The 20,368-nt window shown below is 45.0% G+C and overlaps 2 protein-coding genes across 2 annotated transcripts in view; both read right to left on the bottom strand.

Annotated features, from left to right (window-relative positions):
• Positions 1 to 647: 647 nt before the first annotated feature.
• On the bottom strand, positions 648 to 9,201 carry BAG2 (BAG cochaperone 2). Its single transcript, XM_084262453.1, has 3 exons — positions 8,923 to 9,201; positions 2,494 to 2,603; positions 648 to 1,504 (listed from the first exon to the last, which is right to left on the bottom strand). The coding sequence occupies exons 1-3, from the start codon at positions 9,084 to 9,086 to the stop codon at positions 1,104 to 1,106; spliced, it is 675 nt and encodes a 224-aa protein (XP_084118579.1). The 5' UTR covers positions 9,087 to 9,201; the 3' UTR covers positions 648 to 1,103.
• Positions 9,202 to 15,666: 6,465 nt separating this feature from the next.
• Positions 15,667 to 20,368, bottom strand: part of ZNF451 (zinc finger protein 451) — a gene marked incomplete at its 5' end in the record, with an annotated part of 33,309 nt that continues 28,607 nt past the window's right edge. Inside the window, 2 exons of the mRNA XM_084262176.1 lie at positions 15,667 to 15,895; positions 18,555 to 18,626. Coding sequence (XP_084118302.1) covers positions 15,849 to 15,895; positions 18,555 to 18,626 — 119 coding nt within the window. The 3' untranslated portion in view covers positions 15,667 to 15,848. The remainder of the gene's footprint in view (positions 15,896 to 18,554; positions 18,627 to 20,368) is intronic.

The following is a 20,368-nucleotide window of genomic DNA, read 5'->3' on the forward strand; positions in this document are numbered from 1 at the left end:
AGAAGTTTCTGTGATTAAAATGAGCAGTAGCCCAGAAGCCCAAGGGCTTTGGTGAAATTGTGCAGGGTGGACAGTCCATGGAGGGTGTGCAAAATGCCAGGCTTACCCTGGAACCTGCAACTTTTAACTGGCAGCTGGTTAATCAGTGGGGCAAGGATGAGCGGAAATTATGGGTGGTAGGAGGGTGGAAGAAAAAAACCCATCAACCCACCCCAAATCAAATCAAACCCCTCCTCCAAAGTACTGTTAAATTTAAGAAACGTAGTATTGTCCTACACAAACAAATATGGTACCTGCTAGTTGGCATTTTAACCATTTTCTTCTCCTGAGTCATAGATGATGCAAAACCAACCTGCAGTACAGCAGCTGAGAACTACTGCTCCTCTTTGTATTACCTTTAAAAACTGAAATACACAGCAACCTCCAGCTACAGCCCGGGGGTGGGAGGCCGGGTTGTCCAGTGGGCAGGCAGGGAAGGGCGTATTGCTGGAGCTCCTTTCCAGCCTCAGTCGTGACCGTTGGGTGGATGCGTTGCCTTGCACTGCCTCAGCTACAGCAGAGGTAGCCAGCTGTCACTTGGGACTACTGTGATCTACTTACTAGAATGAGAAACGGTGACGAATAGGAGAGTGTTTTGTTTATGAAAGTACAATATAGAGTTTATTGGTGGGTTCAATTTATTGCCATGATTTGTCTTCTGTCCCCAGAAGTCTGGTTCATACACCATGTATACAGCAGAGAAAAGCTGATATCTCACTATATGACAGAACAACTTGAGTTTAAAAAAAAAACCCCAGGAGAATGGAGGAAAGGCTGGATTTTGACGGTTTCTGACCGTTCAGCAGAAGCACAATTACAATTTGCAATAGAGCAGTATCGACTCTACAGGAGAACACCTGATAGCATCCTTTATTGCCCAAAGAAAATGCCAGTGCTACCAAACCCCACTAAACGCTCGCACCTCGCAAGCAAAGGTACCTGGGTGCATGTGCATGCGTGCGGACGCGGTGCTTGTACGGACCTGTCTTGCTTCTTAGCTTCTGTGTGCTGCTTACCGAGATCTGCTCACCCCGCCATGCGCCCCAAGTAGCCAGGAGGGTAGTTCAATCCTGTTTGCTGTTGCAGGACTGTCGGATGGATGATTTCTGGTGCTCCAACAACGTGATTGACTTTTCAGAATTTTCCAAGTTTCTGAGCAGAGTCTCTAGCCGCCTTTTGATCTTCTTCTGATCCTCAATGGCACATCCAATTACCACAGACTGGAACTTCTGGTCGATGGGTCCTGCCGGCACGTCGGAGGTGCACGCACCATAAAGCGACATTAGGCGGATTTTGGCATCTTCCAAATCATCCAGAAGTTTATTGACGATTTCATCGATCATCTTGGTGGCGTGCTGTAGGGATTCCTGCTGCTGGGCGTTCCGGATGGTTTCTACAGAAACCTCCACAGTGAGGGTTCTGCCCATCAGACGATTAGCTGTCAAATTCAGTTCTTCTCTCTCACCTAAATCGAAAACCAAGAAAGTATTCTAGGTTACAGGCAAACCTGTGCAAGCAACATCAATCCAACTGCTACCACTTCCCAATAAACAAAGTTGGATTTGTAATTAAGTGGCAATTGAGCAGATTTCCAGGGGCCAGACAGGAGGGGGTTTTGCCTTTGCTTAAGTCCCAGAAGCGAGTGGCTTCTGATTTGAAATGAGGCGTTAAGCTCTCCTAAAAATGTAAGCAGCTCTTGGTGCTGACACAATGCGTGCTGTGTCACATTGAAGCAAAGCACACACTGTTATCAGGAAACATTGTTCATTAACAGAACTGGCCTCCTGTGGCCTCTGTGAGGGAGAGATTCAGAGGGTTCCCCAGAGGGCCATGAAGAGAAAACCCACTTCTGACTACCAGATGCAATTAGGGGCCAGGAAAAAAAAAAGCTTTTTTGCTTTCTCTTTTTTTTCTTAAAATACAGACACAACATATTTGGCATGAAGGCTCCTGAAGAGCAAACACCAGCAATTTAAAGCACCAAATATAAACCATACTGATTTAGGGAATGTATTTAAAGCTGTGTATCACACAACCATGACAACAGTCATCCGTGCAGGCTGCATGCTGTAGCACTCATGCCTGTCCAGGAGTTAAAGCCATTGAAATGCTGTTTTTTCAACTACATCTAATTGTCGTCATTATCATCAACTTCTCTCCCTCAGATGAGCTGTATTCACCCCGATTTTCAAAATAAATTGGTGAACTGGGTCTGGCCTTTCACATCCACAGTCGTGATGTGACATTCATGGCCTGCCAACCAGATGATTGTAAATTCAGTGAATTTACAGAGTGAAGACAAAGGGCACCCCAGAGCAGCAGATGGTCTGCACCATGGCTGGCTCACTCAAACGCCCTGTGCCAGCCCAAAGCAAACAAAGGATGCTGCTCCCTACGGCGTAGGCTGTTGGGACTTCAGGACAGGTGGCAGGGTATGGCAAAGCAGTGTCTCACCTTCGCTGATGTGCCTCATGTCCTGGCTGTTCTGTATGTTGTGGATCATTTCGAGCAAGGTTTCTTTCTCCTGTTCCATAGCAGATGCTGCGTCACGGAAAGCCTCTACCCTGAACCAAACAAAATGTTTAAATAATAAAATAGCTGCTCATCTATACAGCTGCCAAGAACTGGGGGGGTTTAAAAATTCACCTTAAGAAATACAGTCAGTTCTTAATTATCCACGAGCCAGACTCTCTGATTTCCTGACCTTCTCCTGTGTATTCACTTTTCATGACTCTATATAATTAAAAAAGCTCAACAAACAATGCTGTTTTACCGTACTCTGCAGTTAACCTGGATATCCAGAGCCTGGTCTGGTAGCAGAAGCTGGCAACTGTCAATTATCAGCTGCTTAAACAGAAGAGAAAGGGGTTGGGTTCCCATCAGGGAACTTGGGGCTGAAGGCTGCAGCTGCAGGGATGGAAGCAGCAAGGGGGCCAGCCCCTGGCCCCCATCCCAGCCAGCAGCACAGAACCCCTAGGACCTGCCTACAAAGCAACACTGGAAAACTCAAAACCACCACCTTGTAGCTGAATGACCCCTTTCCTGAGGGAGAAAAATAGGTGAGGTACAAAGCTCATGTGTTTTTATTAACATGACAAGGGCTTCCCCATGAGCAGTGTGCCTTGGGTGCTAGGAGAAGATGCTGGACTGTCAGCTGTGATTCACATGGGAAGGAAACTTCTGTGGGAGCAGCTCCCATTTCTGGGCTTGCGGGGAAGCACGAAACCCAGTTCCTCCCTAAAAGGGACTCCTACTCCAGTCCTGCTCACTGTGCTGAAACTCTCATGATGAGGTCAGGGCGAGGGGAAAGCACATCAGAAACTGCTCTCCCTTATTATTCTTCGGTCTCGGGAAGCTGCATGGCTGCATCCCCACAGTCTGCCCCCCGTCTTGTGGCAGGAGGTACTGACCCATCTGGCCATGACCAATGTGAAAATGCCACAGCAGAAATTTGAGTCTGTTTCCTTAATTCACTTTTTGTTCCCTGCCATGATTTCAGGGAGAGGGCTTTTGCATCCAGCTGAGTCGCCTGGAAAAGCACATTGGGACCTGTCTACTTTGGAGACCGGAGAGAAGAGGGAAGCGTCCCCCTTCCTTGGCTTTGCCCCGGAGGCCTGAGGGTAGGCTCTCACACAGGACTTGCCAAGCTGCAAGCACTGTGCCAAAACCCATCAACTCTGCATTCCCAGACCCCCCAGAAAAGCCAAGTATCACGTGGACCCGGCTGACAGCTTCAGATGCTTTCAGCGCCCAGCTCGGGAGGTCTGACTGCTGTAAGCAGCACGGGAGTCCATCCATCCTGAAATGTTTATTAAAACCAGCCAGAAAAGGGGAAACAAACCAAAACATCACTAAGCCTCCCCCATCCTCTGCACTCTTCAGCTTTACTGGACGCAGTCCCAAGATGGTGTTGGCTCATCATTGCTACTGCTACAGATAAGGGCTTATCTGATGAGGTAGGGACAAGCTGCTCCTTTTCCCTCCAAGGCTGACTAAGGACAGGTAACTTGGGAAAACAAAAAGAGGGTGAATAAAGGCAGAACTGGAGTATCTGAGGATGTAAGCAGCCACACTTCACACGCAGCCTGCTCCCAAAATGGTTCTGTTTTACAAAATATTTAGCCTAATTTAATCAGTGAAAGCACAAGCTTTGGGCCTTGCCTTTAATGTTCATTTGGAGGAGGAGTGGGAAAAGTTAATGCAATGCAAATTCTTGCCGAGAGCAAATACTTTTAATTATTATTTTGGACTGGTTAGTAGGAGGAACAAGGCAGGTGGAGTCATTTCATACTTCAGATGTCTGCACTTTATAATTTAGGAAGTCTGGAAATATTTTCATAAAAGGCTCGCCATGCCTTTTTTTTAAAAAAAAATAGTATTTTCACCAAGTAAAAAATGCTTTGTGGTCCCCAGAAAGCTTGAAATCAAAATTTGGTAGCATAGAATTCACATTATATTAGCATTTTTAAATCAGATTCAGTGTATCATTGTGCTGACTTAAAATTAAAAGTCTTCCCCCAGCAGACAGATCAATTGGTGATTTCCACAGGCTTTGCCTGGTCCTATGAAGAATGTGGAAAAACTGCATTGCAGAGATGCACCCTGAATTGGTGCAATTCAAAAGAGACTGCCTAAACCAGCACTGCTTCCTAAAGCCCTGCTGGTACGAGGGGTAGGACCTCAAGGCCAAATTATAAGAATTAATTATTTTATGCTGAAAAAATCCCCCATAATTTACCAACTAGAGCTTTTATTGACATTATTTTACAGAAAATCATATAACCAAATCTTGAGAACCATTCTATTCGGCAATAGTTGTTTCTGGGGCATTATTTAAACCACTCCTTTCAACTGCAATACAGAGTGCCACACAGCAAACATCCACTGGGACTTTTCATTTTAGTGTATTTGCTTCTGCAAACGGCAGCCAAAATGAGTGCCTACCCTGGGGGGCACTGTGTAACGGCATGCAAAGGGGCCACACTGGCTCCTGCTGCCAGGCAAAGGGACGGGGAAGCAGCATGTCACAACTCCCAGACCCCTCTGCTATCCCTTCTCAAAACTGCCACCTTGACCAATTATTAGCAGCGTGACAGGACTAAATAACCCTAAAAAATAAACTCCCTGGATTTCAGAGACCCCCTGTGGGCACGGTGGGGGCACCGTGTGACAGTGCAGCCCAGGGCAGCATCTCTGCATCTCTGCAACTGCCCACATGTAGCTGTGGAGGTGGTATGGTTCTTGTGTGGCAAGGTTCAGGTGAAGGAGAGGGGACTCGACTCCTAAGCCTCTCAATATATATTTTCTCCCCTGGCCAGCTGAAAAGGGGTGTGATAAAACAGCTTTGGTGGGCATCTGGTCTCCAGCCAGGGTCAAACCACCACAGGAGCTCAAAACAACTGGATCATTTCAGAAAGTGGTCTGGGGAGGGGGGAACAAAAAAAAACCCAAAACAACGCAAAACTGAGGAAACCACTCACATGGGCACCAGGAAAAGAACTGGTGAACCAGAGAAGATGCTGTGGGGGCTTTATCAAAGAGAGAGACTCACCATGGCCTTACCCTATTTCTCTGCCTGGCTCACACTGAGGCCCCTGCCCACCTGCCCTGTGCTGCAGTGGGTCTTGCCGGCTCCTCCTGACCCCCATGGACAGGTCAGGAGAGACCCCAGCCCTGGCATGGATGCCGGCGCACCCTTCCCTCCCTCCCTGCTGCAAGAGCATCAGGTTGCGATCAGCTCTTGTAACTTCTTTCCTAAAATGTGGTTTGACTTCACAGGTTTGTGTAAATCTTTTTTTTGGGGGGTGGGAGACACAAAAAATGTGAAGATTGGAAGAGGAAAAACTTCTAGCAGAAGTGGCCGCTGTGGAAGAGTGGAAACACAGCCCAAGTCTCATAAAACCATCAAAGAATGGAAGGGAAAAAAAGAGAACATAAAATACTCCTATTTCTACCCAAATATCCATTCTCTCAATGCAGCAGCATGGTGTTTTTCTAACAGATGAAAACATCCCATTGTATTTTTTCCTTTATTATTTTTTTTTACTTGGAGGCTATTTGTCACTTTAAACATCAACTGAATATTCCACCCATTACCTAAGCCTGAACAAAACATTCCTTACTTCTGATTTTCCCCACTCAGGGAGCAATTAGCTGCTCAGTGCCTTTCTTCCCTGCGTGCCATTGACATGAGCCGAGCATTCCCCCGCGCAACAGGTGGACCAGCCTGTGCTTTTGTTTCCAGATGAGACACTCGATACCCGCTTTCTTCGGACAGCTGCAATAACTCCGTCCTTTAAACCACTGACTGGCTTAAATAGCTCACTACATTGAAGCCTGTGAGCTGGGGGTGCAGATAAGTTTTCAAAGGAAATAAGAAAGATCTGAAGACGGGGCAGGTTTTTTTCCTGAAACAGCGCTGAGCACGCTGGCTGGAGACAAAGCAGGGGTGTTTCACCCCAGCATCCTCAGCTGCTTTAAACTGAGTTTCTGTTCTCAGGTGAGTGGTCCCAGGAACATACAAATGAATGGTGGTGGGAAATCGGTTGTTGCGAACAACAGGAGAAAAAGTATAAAATACAAACAAGAGTCTGACGTATGTCATGTACCATTACACCTAGGACTGCGCGTCCATAACCACCAGAACATGGTGACTCATAAACAGAGACTCCGGTCCTGCTTCCAGCTGCTCCCGAGATGTCTCAGCAATCACCAGCAGCCAGGGCAGCATGAAGGTCCGAGCCCTTACAAGGGACAAATGTGCCACCCGCCCCCCTTGCCAGCGACTCGCTCCCTGGCAGCCAAAAGAAACCCCCTTTCCCTACAGAAGGAAGTCCCTCTTCAGGCACCTGGCAGGGAGGTACATAAATAACCCCTTATGTCGGGAAAGCAGCTCTACCAGGGGAGGGGAGGGAGAAAAGAGAAGAGTGTTCCAAGCAGAGCATTTCCCATGGGATGAGGGGTCTGGACGACTTCATGCAACTCAAGGATTGTTGTGGGGTTTAATTAAAGGCTGTTAGTTTACTCTGACAAGTTTTCACTTACTGTATTTACAAGCAACATCTCAGCTGTCTATAGCCAAACTAAACTAGGTAGAGAAGGAAGAAGTGTAGAAGCTCTTCATCATGTAATTCAAATAACTTGGAAATGAGGTATGTTGATTAGTTGTGCGTGGCAAACAAATTTAAGACTGGAGTGACTCTAATCCAAGCAGTTTGACTTTTTTTTCCACAACTGTTCCACATTTCCAACTATGCCTGTTTGAAAGACCCACAGCAAACTGGGAAATCTAATTTCGGGTTTAATTCCTGGTTAACCAAACTGTCTGCTTCATTTCAGAGTCGCTCAGCAAATTTAAAACACGATTTTGCATACTCTGCTGCTCGTTTTGTGATTATACGTTCATGCGCTAGACCTGGATGTGAGCAGCAAGACTTGTTTGCAGACAGTCATTTTGTTTAGTCAAATTCAGAGAAGTCTGCAAAGGACTTCAAGGAGATTTAATCAAGCTAAGTGAAAGGCTAATATAATAGCAAATAAAGTCCACTCCTGAATAATGCAAAGTAATGCGGGCAGAAAGGAGAGAACGCAACTCCAGTATCCCACAGAGGTCTTTTAATTACAGGAAAGTCCTAGAAACATTCTGGGTGGTTCTGTGAAAGCAGCTGATCAATATGCAGCTGTAATGAAGGAAAAGGGCGTGTTGAAACAGTACCAGCAGGAGGTGAATCAGGGGTACACCCACAGCACCCTGCGCATCCCTCCACCTCGGAAAGAACAAGGTGTAATTAGGAAGAGCTGAGAGGATGAGGAGGATGATTAAAGGCAAGGTGTCGCCTCTCACGTGGCCAAACTAGGGAAAAAAAATCAGATGGCAATTTTTTGGGAATGTCAAGTAGCAGGAACAAACAGGACGCGTCTGAAATCACAGAATGGTTTGGGTTGGAAAGGACCTCGAAGCTCATCTAGTTCCAGACCCTCTTCCCAGGGCAGAGACACCCTCCACTAGACCAGGTTGCCCAAAGCTCCATCCAACCTGGCCTTGCACACTGCCAGGGAGGGAGACGGCAGCCACAGCTTCTGCAGGCAATGTGCATACTGTATTCACTATTACTTCAGAGACATACACCTAAGCTGCCGAATGCAACGCTATTCGCATTATAGTTATGTGATGTATTACACCTGAGAGAGGAGATGGGCATAAGCATGGGCAAGGAGAACATCTGCAGCCGGACCAGTAGGCGCAAAGGTAGTTTTGGAGACACGAAGCCTCACGTGCTGCTTACGGGCTTGTACGAGCCCCCGCGAGCCCGCTGACACCGGGCTTTACCTCCGTCTTTCCTGCATCTTCTTACAAAACACCTGCCTGACAGATGCGGACGGGGCTGCCCGGATCTCCATCAGGACAACCGACACAACCCACCACGGGGCTAGTGCGTGCCGTGTCACCGCTGCTCCGGCACCACGGCAAACCCCTTCCCGCTTCCTAAAGGCTCCCCGTGCCCAAACGGGCAACGAACCTGAAAACGCCTCTCACGCTTCCTCAGAAAAACGTCCCTTTTCACACAGTCCCAAACATATTCCCATTTTCCCGTATTTCCAGACCACGCTGTTCGACCTTAGCGCAGCAGCTGCCATTACAAACTCGCCCTCCCACTCCCGCGAGGAAGGGGGATCCTTCTTCCCTCCGTCGCCCCAGGAAGCCTCACGCCAGCGCCGTTCCTCTCCCAACGGGGGAAGGGGGGAAGGCCCTGTGCCCGCCGCCGTCAGCAGCCATCGGCTCGGGGCGAAGCGATTCCCTCGACCCCGACGCGCCCGCCCGGGCTCGGCCCGGCCCGACCCGGCCGCCGCGGTGCGCCATGCCGCCGCCCTGCGGGACCCTACCTGAGCTCCAGCTGGTCTAGGTTCTCAAGCAGGCGGCTGGAGCGGTCCGCCATGGAGGTAGAGCGGTAGAAGCGACCTCGGAGCTGCCCGCCGGATTGCTGCTGCTGCTGCTGCTGCTGCTGCGCCCCCTCACTAGCCTTGGCGCTGATCTTTGCCTGGGCCATAGCACCCGCCCGCTGCCGGCGGCGGATCCTCGCTGCGGCCGCTCCCTTCCCGCGTCCCGCAGGCGGCGGCGGCGGCCGAATGCCGGCGTCTCGCTCATGGCCAAAGAAGGAGCCCGCCCCACCGCCTGCCCCCGCGGCCACCCCGCCTCCGCGCCGGGCCGCGGCCCCGCGGGCGCCGCCTCACGCACCGCGCCGGGCCGGGGGGCCTGGCCTGGCCTGGCCTGGTCGCCGCGGGGGACCGCGCCGCTGTCCCTGGCTGGATGCGGGTGGGTTCAGACGGCCGAACTCCCCGGCGGGACATGACGGCCCCTCCGCGTGTCCTGCCTGTGCAGCAGAAACAGTGACCGGGGCAGGCTGAATTCGTCAGCCACACAGGGCGATTACACCCGCTGGGTGACAAGTGGCTCCTGCTGGTACCCGCATCTCGGTGGCATCCTGGGCCCGACCCCGCGGGTCCCTGAACGCGGTGCCCCATGCAGGGCAACCACGCAGCACCTCTGTACCTCCCCGAGATCTTTCTGAGGCACGAAGGGACCCCGAGCTGCCCTGGCACCTTTGTGGGAAAGGCAGCAAAACAGGGACCAGCCCAAAAGCAGCAGGAACTGCGGCTCCTGCCAAACCAGACACTGTAGGGCTGAGGCTTCCAGTCTCTATGTTAGCCTTGTAGGAGGCAGTGGCTGGTAGCAATGGGCTCTGCCTTCCAGAATTGCTCTATAGGGTTGGTTCATGGGTTTGCTCTTACGTTAAAGCAAGAAAACCTCCACCACCCAACTGTTGTTTTTATATAAAGCCATCAAAAAAGTGAGCTACAAGTCTGAAAGTGCTGAAAACACGAGAATGTGGAGGAAGAAAACAAGAAGCCTCCTGGAGGGAAAAGTTGGAGAAAAGTAAACCAGAGAGAGTCCTTACTGCTCACAGAACCCGAACAGCATCCCTCAAAACATGACACTTAAGCTACTGCCACTGATAGCAGGCCCCAGAGCACCCACAGAAAACAAGCCATTGTACCACCCGTCATTGTTCAGGGTAATACAAGAAGGCTTATGGGAATTAAAACTGTTTAATGTTATCTTTTTATGCCAAAAAGGGAGGAGAAAGTTACTTATTTCATGGCATCCAATGTCATGGATTCACATGGAGCAAGGAATGCCTTGTTCAGAATGGTGTTTAATCTGACTATACAAAACATTAGCTTCTCTCTGACAAGCGCTCATCGTGCCAACCACTGACACAGAAATCTCACACTTTGGGTTCCTGCTGGGAGCGTTGGTTTCAGCAACTCAAGTCACACATAGGCTTTACTTGCCTGTACTGTGAGTATTTAAAAAAGAATTTGCTTATCCCAAAAGTCCAGGTTTGGGCAAATGCCCCAATGTCTCTAACAGGCCAATTTTTGGCACCCAGCTAAGAGGGATTTTGTTGCACAGGGATACTGTTTTGTATGGTTATCCCACTGTGATTCAAAATAGCTGTTTTCTCAGGCTTGTCCATTCCGAATGATATCATGTCCCAAGCGCTCTCGTTAAATTAATTGCCTGAGTTTTCTTTGTTTTATGTACTTGGGTAAGTAAGGCTCATTGCCTGTGAGCTCATGGAAATAACTTCATCTCAACAATTGTTCCATCCATCTCTCTACAGTCTTTGTAGAAGGTAATTAAAAACCGCTTCCCACCCCAAACAGAAACCAGTTGTAGCCATGACACACAGTTCGCAATTATTTTTTCCTAGGATCCTTCCATTCTTCCCATGCCAATTTATTAAGTATCAATTGGACTTCTGCTTTATAAACCCAACCAAAACAGATGAACAGCTATGACCATTTCTTTCCCTTGCACAAGAGTTTGATTCCACAAAGGTAGAAGCTGCAATGAAACGCCGGCACAGAAAAGCTATGTCCAAGTGCACTGCGTATGACACCCTCTTAAACATCAAAATGGCATTTTATCCTAGAAATAACACAAACAAGGGAACCAAAACAGAGGCTTAAAAGCCGAAATGGTTGTCTGGGATAAGCCTCATCATTACTGCCTGCTCAACCCAGGATATTTTCCCATTTAGAAAGTGGGTGAGCAAAAAACCCAGTTTTTAGTTTAGAAATGTAGGGTGAGGACTGCTGGTGCTGCCATGCACACATCCCCCCTCCTCACCTTCTCCAGTTGTGTTCATGTGAGGGACTGCACAGCCCTGTGCTTGCTAAGGGCACCAGAGAGAACAACATGAGGAGAGGGTGTGTATCGTGGGGTTTCTGCACTCCTGCCTCAGCAGTAAAACTGCTGCCTGTCTCTTGTTTAAATTACAGCATCTTAAAAAAATACCCATCCAAAAACAGGTGCCACTTGCAAAACAGAGGAATGTACAGAAGAGTCTCCTTTATGCACACAAAGTCCCTTGAGGTAGCAGAAAAAGCAACTTTCCCATGTCTCGGATGTCTGATGTATCCGCAGAGGTCCCAGAGCCTGGGGGATGATTACACCAAAAGCAGTACAAATTGGCACATTGCTAAAGAGCACCTTAGATCCAGCTTTGCCTTTTTCCAAACCCTGATGCATACCTTGTCACATACCCCAACACTTACACATCTGTCGTGGAAGAGGATCAAAGAAAAAGTCCACACCCAAGCAATGCCCTGCCAAATTATTTTCCTCCCTTCACCAACAAGAACTTCATCTGGAGAACCTTCTTTACACGCAGGAGTTACAGAGACACAACAGTTCCCATGCATAGCAGAAGGATGCAACTGTGGCTTGAGCCAGCCAACCAAAGCCAGCTTGCTGTCTCCCCAGCACCGTGACAGCAGCAGTGCAGATGGGCTAACGTGAGTTTTTTAGGCTGTGTTTTCAATCGAAATACGTACCTGCTATCGCAGTAGGCTGCTCCCCTTGGCACCTGCTGAACTTGTCCTACTGTGTCTTCACTGCTATTGTTACGGATGCTAATTAAAGCTAGCCCTGGGTTTGTCTATACACGCTGCAGTCGTTTTACTGTGTAGGCAAGCCCTCAGGTCGCGTATCTGTCAGAAGTCTGAATGAAGTCCTCTATCTCAGAAGCAATCTGAAAGCTGGTGTGACCATTTCAGGGCATGCAGCAGTTCATTCTCACAGAAAGAAAACTGCCTGGTAAATGAGCCAGTGAGTTCTGTACAGCTGCAGATGCTCATCCGATTGTCCACAGAGGTCTGAGAAGAAAACATACCCTAAAACCAAAACAACAAATGGAAGGACTCCTAGAAATTAGGATACTGCAGCCAGTGAATGTAAGCTTGCATGGATTTATAAAGGGCACTTCAAATGAAATTTCCATGCTCACAGAGCTTTGCTGGCTGAAGGCAATCTTTGCATGTACTTAGCACTTGCTGTAAGTTTTATGACTTGTTTACATCCACTTTTATAGTATCTCAGACCATATTATGTGACACATTGTTACAACTGAGCTCTCAATCACTTGAATTAAGAACTTCTACAGGAAACCCGACGAAGTTCAGAAGCAAAGAAAAAAATGCAGATGCAGGCTTCAATAAAGCTTCTTAGCTAGAAAGAATTGCCAGGAAGTATGTTTGTGCTAACGTCAGCCAATTTTTCTAAATTAATTTTGAAACAATCCATCGTCCAGCCTCCTTACCTCTCTCCAATTTACAACAGTCGTTGTAAACATTGCTAGGACAGCACCAGCAGATGATAGAACACTTTCCTTTTAAGAAAGAAGAAGGGATAACTTCATACCTCCATGAACTTCACCATATTTGGTAAAGCTTTGGTAAAGGTTTGCCTTCTGTCACTGCTATAGAACAGTAGTGGTCATTTCTGTATACCTTGAAGGGCTAGGAAAGTTAATCTACCACTCAATAACATATACAAAGCAAGCACGTTGCAGCAAGCTAATCTCAATTTTTTAAATTATTGTCTTTTATATTATTAAACTATAGGAGGAGTCAGACAGGCATGACATTTTAGCACTCCATCGACTTTTCTAACAGTTACACTAACTGTCTTGGCATCTCGACTCTGAGTATGACCAAAAGGGATTTTGTTTGACATGAAAGAATATGGCACACAAAGCACCAAAGATAAGAACCTTGTGCCAATCTCCACTTGTGACAATTTGCTTTGTAAAACTTAACACATGTACCCTAAAGAATTTCAAAGAATGAAAACAAACAGCTGGTGGTAGCGAGGTGGAGATTAGACTTTTTCCTCATGAAAGATAAGGATGAAAAAGCACTCCAGGATTCCTTTATAGACTAGTGAAGGTTGAACTCAGACATTACCACAAAAGTGAATTACTTTTAAAAAGGGCAGGACAAATGACTTCCAGTACAAATGTAAAGGGTGCTCCTTTTAACAGACAACTGCTGCTAATAAATGCAGACAAATCTCTTGGCATATCTAGGGCAAACCTCAAAAATTTGAGCCAGTTAAACAAGACTCTCCAGACAGAAACATTAAATTCTGAAACACAACCATTTACACGACACCTTTTCCAGCTGAAGAACAAGGTGCAGTACCCTGAGATATTGGTAAGTAACAATTCACGTGTCTGTACACACAGAATCTGATTTTCTCTGCTGTTCTGGAAACACCGTTGTGTGTCTGCCTGTGATGGCAGAAGACTTGGCAACAAAAAGTTTCAGAGAGTCAACAGAACCCCAAAAAGAGGCCAAAGATGGCAAGGAGATATTCCAAGATGTCAAGAATTTTGGAGACTACTTTCCACACAGGAAGAACACAGGCAAACTCTTTAGCTGTTTCATAAAAGCCATCGCAGCAACGTTTGGGATTTGCTGCTTCCTTGGGTAAGCAGGTGCTGAGGCCAACACAGTGTGTTCAGTACCTGGAGCTCCTTGTAGAAAGAATGTGTGCACACACAAGGTGGGTTTTTTTACTGCAACTAATGAAGTCATGGTCCATCAGGTATAAGCAAACTTCGTACTTATGCCGGAAGCAATACTCAACATAACCATAGAGGGTTATTAAGAATAAAGCACATGATCAAAAGCTAACATAGCAGACTCTGGAGAAGGCCAGGTTTTAAATATTTGAGCCAAGCAAAGAACTTTCTCAAACTGAAACATTGCTTCATGTTAATTTGCAACTGTAGGGTCTGCACTGGGGAGGAAAACAAACAGCACCACACAATCCCCCCTCCAAGTCCAAAAGCCTCTATAGATGTGGCCTGAAATGATTTTGAGAATTGCTTTCTGTGTCATTCCACCAATTCTGGCACTTACTTAGTTTGAGTCAGTAGTTAAAGGCAAGTCAGAATCTTCCAGAATAGGGCTTCCTCAGCAGCAGCATGAGCTATGCACCCATATCTGACCAGGAAAACAATTAATCCGAGATTTGCAGTGGGAAAGCAAGCAGCAGGCACAAGGGAAAAGCATCAAGAGGTTTTGTTCACTGTTAACACTCAAGTGTCAGAGTCAAATGCACAGGAAACATTTTTTTCTGGTGTTTGAACAGTTTTTTCAAGTTGAGTGATTGCTAAAGAGCACTGAGATAGCTCATTAGATTCTATTTGTTTCAGAGATGGCAGTTATAGCAGAAGTGTGACTGGAAACCAACCAGTGCCAGTTACCCAGCTTTTTGAACCATCATGACACAGCTGTAGTTATTCAGGCTCAATTGACAGAGAAAAATCTAGCTTTCCCCTTGTCTTACTCTCCACAAAAAGTATTTGTTTGCATAGTAAATATTTAGATTTACACCAGTTAGAAGCAAACTCACAGGCTAATGAATAACAATTTAAAAAAAATCAAGCTAGCATTTTATTACACTGATATTTCTTATTGACTGACAACAATCATTAACAGAAGTATAATGAGTTGGTAAAGCTGGACAGCTTGCATAGGTATTTTTAAACTAAGGAACTGAGAAAGTTGGCATAGGTAATTTTAAACACAGATATAATTGTTCACTTTAAAGTAAGGACAGTACAAAAATAATTAACATTTACAATCATTTATCCAAGGCCACCTCAAGAAAGAAAGAAAGTTCAATTAGCTCCTGTTCACTTAAAAAGTTGTTCCAGCCTCAGATCAGGGGGAGGAACCAAACCAGTCAAACTTCAAGCCATGAAATCCAACATTGTACCATTGGAAAAAACACAACCAGACACATTTCTGAACACAAAGCCAACAGAGTAACCGTACAGGCTGCGGTCCTGATCCTGACACCTGTAACAAACAGAATGCCGACCAACTTACGCTCTATGAGGTGAGACTGGCCACAGCCAAGAGTTAGGCTGTATGTCCAATTTACAAACTCGGGACCTAAGCTTCTCTTCATATCAAGATTAGCTAGGCAAATTTAAGGTACTTGGAGTTTACTATTTTTATCTGTTGCAAACATAACATGAAGACGACAATGACAGTTTGTGACAGAAAAATTAAATACAAAAAAAAACCCCGACACACACCTAAAACCCTGAACAACAACAAAACCCCCCAAAATACCTAGTAAGACCAGCCTACTAATTAGGCAACAACTTATACAGCTAGACTGAAGAGACTTAGTCATCAGCCATTAGAAATAGAAGATGCAAAGGCTTAAAATTTTATTTTTATCATACACAATATATTGCAGCAGATATTCATAAACTCCAGCTGTTTATCAGCATGACAGAAGACATCAGATTAATCTAACAACTCAAGATACAGACGTGGTTTTGAAGTGGGAATTCTGAACCTTTGCCAATAGATGAAGAACAAGCTTCCATTTTTGTGAGCAGCTCTGATGACATGGTGTTCACGTACTGAAGTAACTTCATTTACATTTCCTCAAGGCTTCTCTTGATAGCTTCTTCCATTTCTGCATCTTGTCCAGCATAAATAAAAAAAAATATCATTTCAAATTATGGTTGATAATAACTCATAAATGCACCTAAATTTGTAGTACTACATGAAGCAACAAATTACTTCTGTGGCAATGTCAGCAGACTGCAAAAAAAAGGTAGAGAAACAGAATGTCTTCCCTCCTTCTGTCTTACACTCTCTTTTCAACACTTCAAAATAGAGGAACGATCTCGACAACCTTCCACTGTATTAACTAGGGGCAGCCCAATGATTAGCTTAAGAATGTAATACAACTACTTATTCACTGGTCAAAATCATACCAAGATTATTTTTCTTGGTACTTATGTATGGGTTCTAAAGTACTAAAACTAGAGAGAAAGACACACAAAACAAGCAGAGAAATTTCAGTATTTTCATTCCAGTTCCTTATTGATAGATATTCCCATATCTACACTTGGCACCACCGCTATCCCTCTTAGTAAGAAGGCCAGACATAAATAGGAAAAAAATAATCATATCAACAGTAATAGTAACGTAGATCAGACTTGTAACATTTTTGGTGTGGGGAAGACTGTATTGCACTCATCTGGCTTATTAAGAACCTCTCAAACACCTTTCCTAATACTCAAAAAATAAACTGTTTCTGCTTTACATGTAGATTGTTTGGGGCACTAATTGTTTGTTGGTAATGAAGTACAACCTAAGTTAGACAAGGTTTATATGTGCAGTGAATATTAATATCACCAGCATAGTTGGAAAAATTAAAGCAGCTTTCAGAGACACTAATTCTTGAATTACTCATCTTGCTTTAGGGCACAAGCGCATCGTATTAAAAAAAGCTGTCTGTTCTTATGACAAAGGAAACAGAATAATTATATATATCAGCATAACATTTTAAAACTTTAATTATTGTTGGGCTGGTATATGCAAGGCCTAGAGTTAGAACTGGAGAAACAGTATCAATGAACACTCTCCTGTCAGCACCTGGACTTCACTGTAACATCTGGTACTGGGAATAAAAGAGTTAAGTTACTTTCTGATAGGAAACGTTACATAGGCACAGAAACAAGAATGAAATTTTGAAGTCAAAATAAAGCAGAAAGCCAATGGCATACAACTGCTGGCATTAAAATCCATCAGCCACTAAGCATGTACAAGAATCAAGAATAATGTCCCACCTCTGAGTCCACTGCTAATGGCAGTTTGCTCCACAGCAATATCAGGACTGTCCTCTATGCCCTGGAGCTGCTGAAGCAGCTTCTTCTGTCTCTTACACATCCTTTTTTCCTGCTCCTCTTCCTGCAGTTGTTAGTGCTTTTTCCCTTTTACCCCTTTCTGAGGTTTATGTTATTGAATAGTTTTGGGTTGGAAGGGATCATTAAAGATTATCTAGTTCCAACCCCCTGCCATGGGCAAGGACATCAGGTTGCCCAAAGCCCCATCCAACCTGGCCTTAAACACTGCCAGAGATTCTCTGGGCAACTTGTGCCAGGGCCTCACCACCCTCACAGTCAAGAATGCTTTCCTAGTATCTATTCTAAGTCTACTCTCTTTCAGATTCAAGTCATTGTCCTTTGTCCTGTCACTACATGCCCTTGCACAGTCCTCCAGCTTTCCTGTAGGCCCCTCCTGGTACTGGAAGGCCTCAATAAGGTGTCCTTGAAGCTTTCTCTTCTCCAGACTGAACAAGCCCAATTCTCTCAGCCGGTCTTCATAAGAAAGGTGCTCCAGTCCTTGAATTACATTCGTGGCCCTTCTCTGGACCTGCTCCACGCTCCCTTATCCCATGACAGAACTTCCATTAACCACCCAGGCAGCCAGTGAACACAGCTGAAGCCAGGCTGCTTCATAAGGTCTGATGCCTTCAGCAGGGCAGCATTAGAGTTGGGACCTCCCACAGGCACCAAATGCCACTGCTATCCCTAACGCAATACCCAGTGCTAGGGGGGCCTGAGCATGGCAAACTGTCCCTCCTGTAGATGACTATGTTGGACATTTAATAAGACTATTTAGTAACAGTTGGTAAATTTATAGCTTAATTCTGGGAATGTAGGATTATCAGTTCTCACTGACCTTATACAAATTTTTTTTTATAGTTTATTTCCATTAGGTGGAAGGACAGAGTCATGCCTTTAACAATGCATTCTTTTCCAAGTGCACTGTAATCTGTCACCAAAAATTAATGACTACATTGTATGAACACCACCAAGCATAACAACAAAAAGATGAAAACAATTTCAAATAAGGCAAGACAGACTGTGAGCAGACAGCTGTACTGCTGGTTCAAACTTGTCCATAAATCTACAGCTCTTAGTAGACCACAGTGCTATGTTGAGATATAATACTTAATTCTGAATTCTTTATTTGGAAGTTCAAGTATTTAGTCAGCAGTTCTACTCTGAGTCAACGGTCACATTAAGCTGGTACAAAGTGAGCTCAGTCAAGCACAACACCCTATGGTGTACCTATAAAATACATTTTGAGTCTGCTGGCATACTTTTCAGGTTAGGAAATTAATTTTTCAGTAACAACACATAGTGTTCGTAGCTACTCAAGTGAGCCCAGTGTATTTCAGATAGTATTTCCACAAGGCTGCTTGCTGTCAAACTGATAAGTTCAGTTTCTCTACCTTCTGCCATTCAGATCACACCTGAACACAGGAAAGTAAAGAATTAACAGACCTTCTTTCTTTGTTTCTTCTAAGCTCCTCTGCATTGTTAGCTTGAGATCTTCATCCTCTTCACTATCTGAACCTAAAATTAAACATAAATTGCACATTGCTTCTAATTAACAGAGTTAGCAGTCCCCTCTCACATTTCTTTTACTGTAACAGCATTGTAGGTTGGATTTGAAGAAATACACTTGTGAAGGTCTAAAAAGAAAAAAAAAACAAAACCAAATCCACCAAGATAAAATAAACTATCACTATAATGTAAGACAGTAACTCCAGAGAGAGTTATCTCCAAAATCTAGAGGCAGGCTGCTTCGATGTAACAGTAGCTTCTACACCCATAGCTACTGTGTTTGCTTTTTTTTGTAATACCTGGTTATTAAAAGAAAAGAGACATTGCTGACTTTCTACAAAACATCTCAAGCATTTAATTGTGGGAAGAAGTGCTACAGTGCGTCTCTGCCTACACACCACCGTAGCTGGATTTTGTTGCCTAAATCCATGGTTCAAATGCAGTAACTCAGCTGAGCAGTGCAGTTCAGTGGATGCTGCTCATGTCTCACACAAGAAAAAAGTCCACACACTTAATCTGGTAACTCATCACAGCCAAGCCTAACCAAGACTCTACCACTTCTCCCTTTTTAAAATAATGGTCTTCACAAGGCTGGTTTCCAGCTCCAGACAGTGTAGTAGGGACTTGTGTACCTAAAGTGACTTTTTTTGTTTTAAAAAAGTGTTCAGGAAACTAGAGGTTAAAAATACACAAGTCAATGAGTCACATCATGCATTCATTCCCCTGCTACAGGCTATTGCTATTTTCAGAGATCGTCTCTGTAATGAGGTCTCACAGTATTTTCAATCAACTTGGTCTCCTACAGTTATATGAACACAAGCACTTCCCTTAAAGTCATCACATTTATTAGTGCATCAATGTACTTCTGACTGTATTTACTGACAAGTAACGTTCTGATACGGACATCTAATTTACTGACTGTGTGACTTCTGACATTTCAAGTGACCCAAGTTTGGTATTCAAAGTGACATATACACTTTCTTCAATTTGTTTTCAAACCTGTGACACATATCTCGTTTGCTGACTTTGCCAATTCCAGGAATACAAACTGATCAGGAGCCCACAAAGATACCCAAAATAGCTAGATACACACTGTAGTCAAAATGGTCTTTCTTGGCAGACTGACTGTGAATCCTTCTTGGAGCTGCCTACTACCTTTAGGCAGAAGAGAGAATTTTTACATCACCTTCCACAGCCATCAAAGCAAAAGAAAGAAAAATCCTCACAACCCACCCCTCCCACCCCCCAAAGAAACCACCCCAACTGTTACTATCACTGATGAAAGGAAGGGAAAAGTGCACAGAAAAGGCTTTGCACAAACAACAGCTTCTCCCTCACTAACTATCTTTTTAATCTTCCAGCCCAGAAGACATCTCAAGAGTGCTCTAAAAGGTTTTGTGTCTGTTTAAGGAATAACAGTTGAAGCAAATACTCCCTAACTCATTTCTACTTGTAAGTATAATGGGAAAATTGAGTTCTTGTGAGTAATAAGGCATAGTACAGGGTCTGTGGCTTGCTACCATTTCAAATAAAAAAAGGATCAAGAACCCCTCCTAAAAGTTTGTGGATTTTTAAGTGACCTGACAGAAAGTGCTGGCAAAAGGGTAAGACAATATTCTTTTGATTGGCATCTTGCCGAGATGGTTAAACAGAAGAGCAGTAATCAGAAATCCAGGGGTTTTTCAGATATGACCTAAAGAAGTTCACTTTCCTGGAACTGGTTACAGAATCAGTTAGCTGTCACCACACAA

This window comes from Gallinula chloropus (genome assembly GCF_964237585.1).
Source record: "Gallinula chloropus genome assembly, chromosome: 3".
In the NCBI taxonomy this organism is placed as follows: Eukaryota; Metazoa; Chordata; class Aves; order Gruiformes; family Rallidae; genus Gallinula; species Gallinula chloropus.

Coding starts and splice junctions, on each gene's coding strand:
- BAG2 (XM_084262453.1), bottom strand. CDS start 9,086: ATGGCCCAGGCAAAGATCAGCGCCAAGGCTAGTGAGGGGGCGCAGCAG. Junction 2,604..8,922: donor CTAGACCAGCTGGAGCTCAG/GTAGGGTCCCGC, acceptor TGTTTGGTTCAG/GGTAGAGGCTTTCCGTGACG. Junction 1,505..2,493: donor CATGAGGCACATCAGCGAAG/GTGAGACACTGC, acceptor TTTTCGATTTAG/GTGAGAGAGAAGAACTGAAT.